At 35.5% G+C, this 1,480-nt stretch overlaps 1 protein-coding gene across 1 annotated transcript in view; it reads right to left on the bottom strand.

The window, feature by feature from the left end:
* The window catches only part of LOC119585803 (growth hormone-inducible transmembrane protein-like), an 8,379-nt gene extending 7,183 nt beyond the window's left edge, over positions 1 to 1,196 (bottom strand). The window contains exons 1-2 of the mRNA XM_037934525.1: positions 1,040 to 1,196; positions 203 to 415 (exon numbers count right to left, since the gene is read on the bottom strand). Of these exons, the coding sequence (XP_037790453.1) occupies positions 203 to 404 (202 nt within the window). The 5' untranslated portion in view covers positions 405 to 415; positions 1,040 to 1,196. The remainder of the gene's footprint in view (positions 1 to 202; positions 416 to 1,039) is intronic.
* Positions 1,197 to 1,480: the final 284 nt, after the last annotated feature.

Raw genomic sequence — 1,480 nt, 5'->3', positions numbered from 1 at the left:
GTTTCAACACACATCAAAAGATAAAATTAAAACATTTTATATGTTCTGATCAATTCAAATTAAACCCCTCATCAGATGGTAAAACTTAAAACATTGTAATAGATATATTGTTTACCTTTTCATTAAGGCTGGTCTCTATCATATGTCACACCAATAAGAATTTCTATAACCAACCTTGGTAACCATTTCACAGTCCACTTACGTCCAATTTTGCCCTTAACAGCTGACTCTGTGACCTGTGCGGACTGCATCTGGACCCTGGACCGTCGCGTGAAGCCTCTGCCGCCCTCTCTATAGCCACGGACAATTGGCATGAAGGGAGATTTAGGTGTGCTGATGAGGGAGGATCGCATGAACCCCCTTGCACAAGTAGTGCCCATTGCAGAGAGTCTTGCAGCCAACATCTTTGTGTATTCTGTAATGAAAAGTCTTTTTGTAAATTTGGGTACAAACTTGAGTTTTATTCATTACACTCTAACCATTGTTTTAAGACACACTATACCAACACAGAGCTGGGCTAAGTTTAATTACTTTGACATACAATCTTTTTTTTTTTTTCCAAGTGAATAAGATGAATCATTCTATTTAGTTGTAGGATGTTAGAGAAAATTAATATATTGTTTCTTTTATCTTAATTGCTTGTCCAGCAATTTCCCGAACAGGGTTAATGCTTTCCTCACATACAGAGGCTTATATTGTAGCTATTCTAATTTTTCTAGTTGGTTTCCCTGGACTTAAATTACAATAACCGGAAAGCAAACAATATAAGTCGTCTATCATCACCAAATTCGTTATCACCGGATCGGCGACGTCCTGCTTATATACCGAATTTCCAGAAAAATATCTAAGAAAAGCCTGTATCAAAAAATATATATATATTCTAAAAAATCAACAGCTCTCACATGTAAAAGACTAATTGCATCACTACGTAAGTGCTGTATTTTACCGTTTCCTAACTACCACACACACTCCCTGTCCTTAGATTCAACACTAATTCTCTCTCTCACAACACTTAATGCAGTTCACTGTTGATACTCACAAAGAAAGCAGGAATATTAACTCAGAAATAGGTATGTGTTTGACTAGCTTCGCCTTCGTGTTTTGTTCTAGAACAGCTGAGGGTGATGTAAATGTGAAAGGGGTGCTAAGTTTAAAAGTTATTGCAATGGAAGGTTTTGTAAAACTTGTTTTTTGTTATGTAGAGAATAATTTTACCGAATATCTAAATATATGTGTTGGCAATTCTTGCATATATTTGCGTATTATTTGGACGTTACGTAAGAGGTATCTTGTGTATAAGAAAAGAAATCTTGAGATATATTTAGATATATTTGTATGTTACCTGATGCCATTCTAAACCATGGATATATTCTTTCCTACTTGGAGCAATACGTTTTATCAATCAAATTTACATCGATTGCATATTGCACCAAACTGCGCATACACTGACGTAATTTTCTATGTACGAGTTCACACCTGA

The sequence above is a fragment of the Penaeus monodon genome, chromosome 20 (assembly GCF_015228065.2).
Source record: "Penaeus monodon isolate SGIC_2016 chromosome 20, NSTDA_Pmon_1, whole genome shotgun sequence".
NCBI classification, from domain to species: Eukaryota; Metazoa; Arthropoda; class Malacostraca; order Decapoda; family Penaeidae; genus Penaeus; species Penaeus monodon.
The sequence above is the reverse complement of the archived record's forward strand: the minus strand, read 5'-3'. Positions and strand labels throughout refer to the sequence as shown.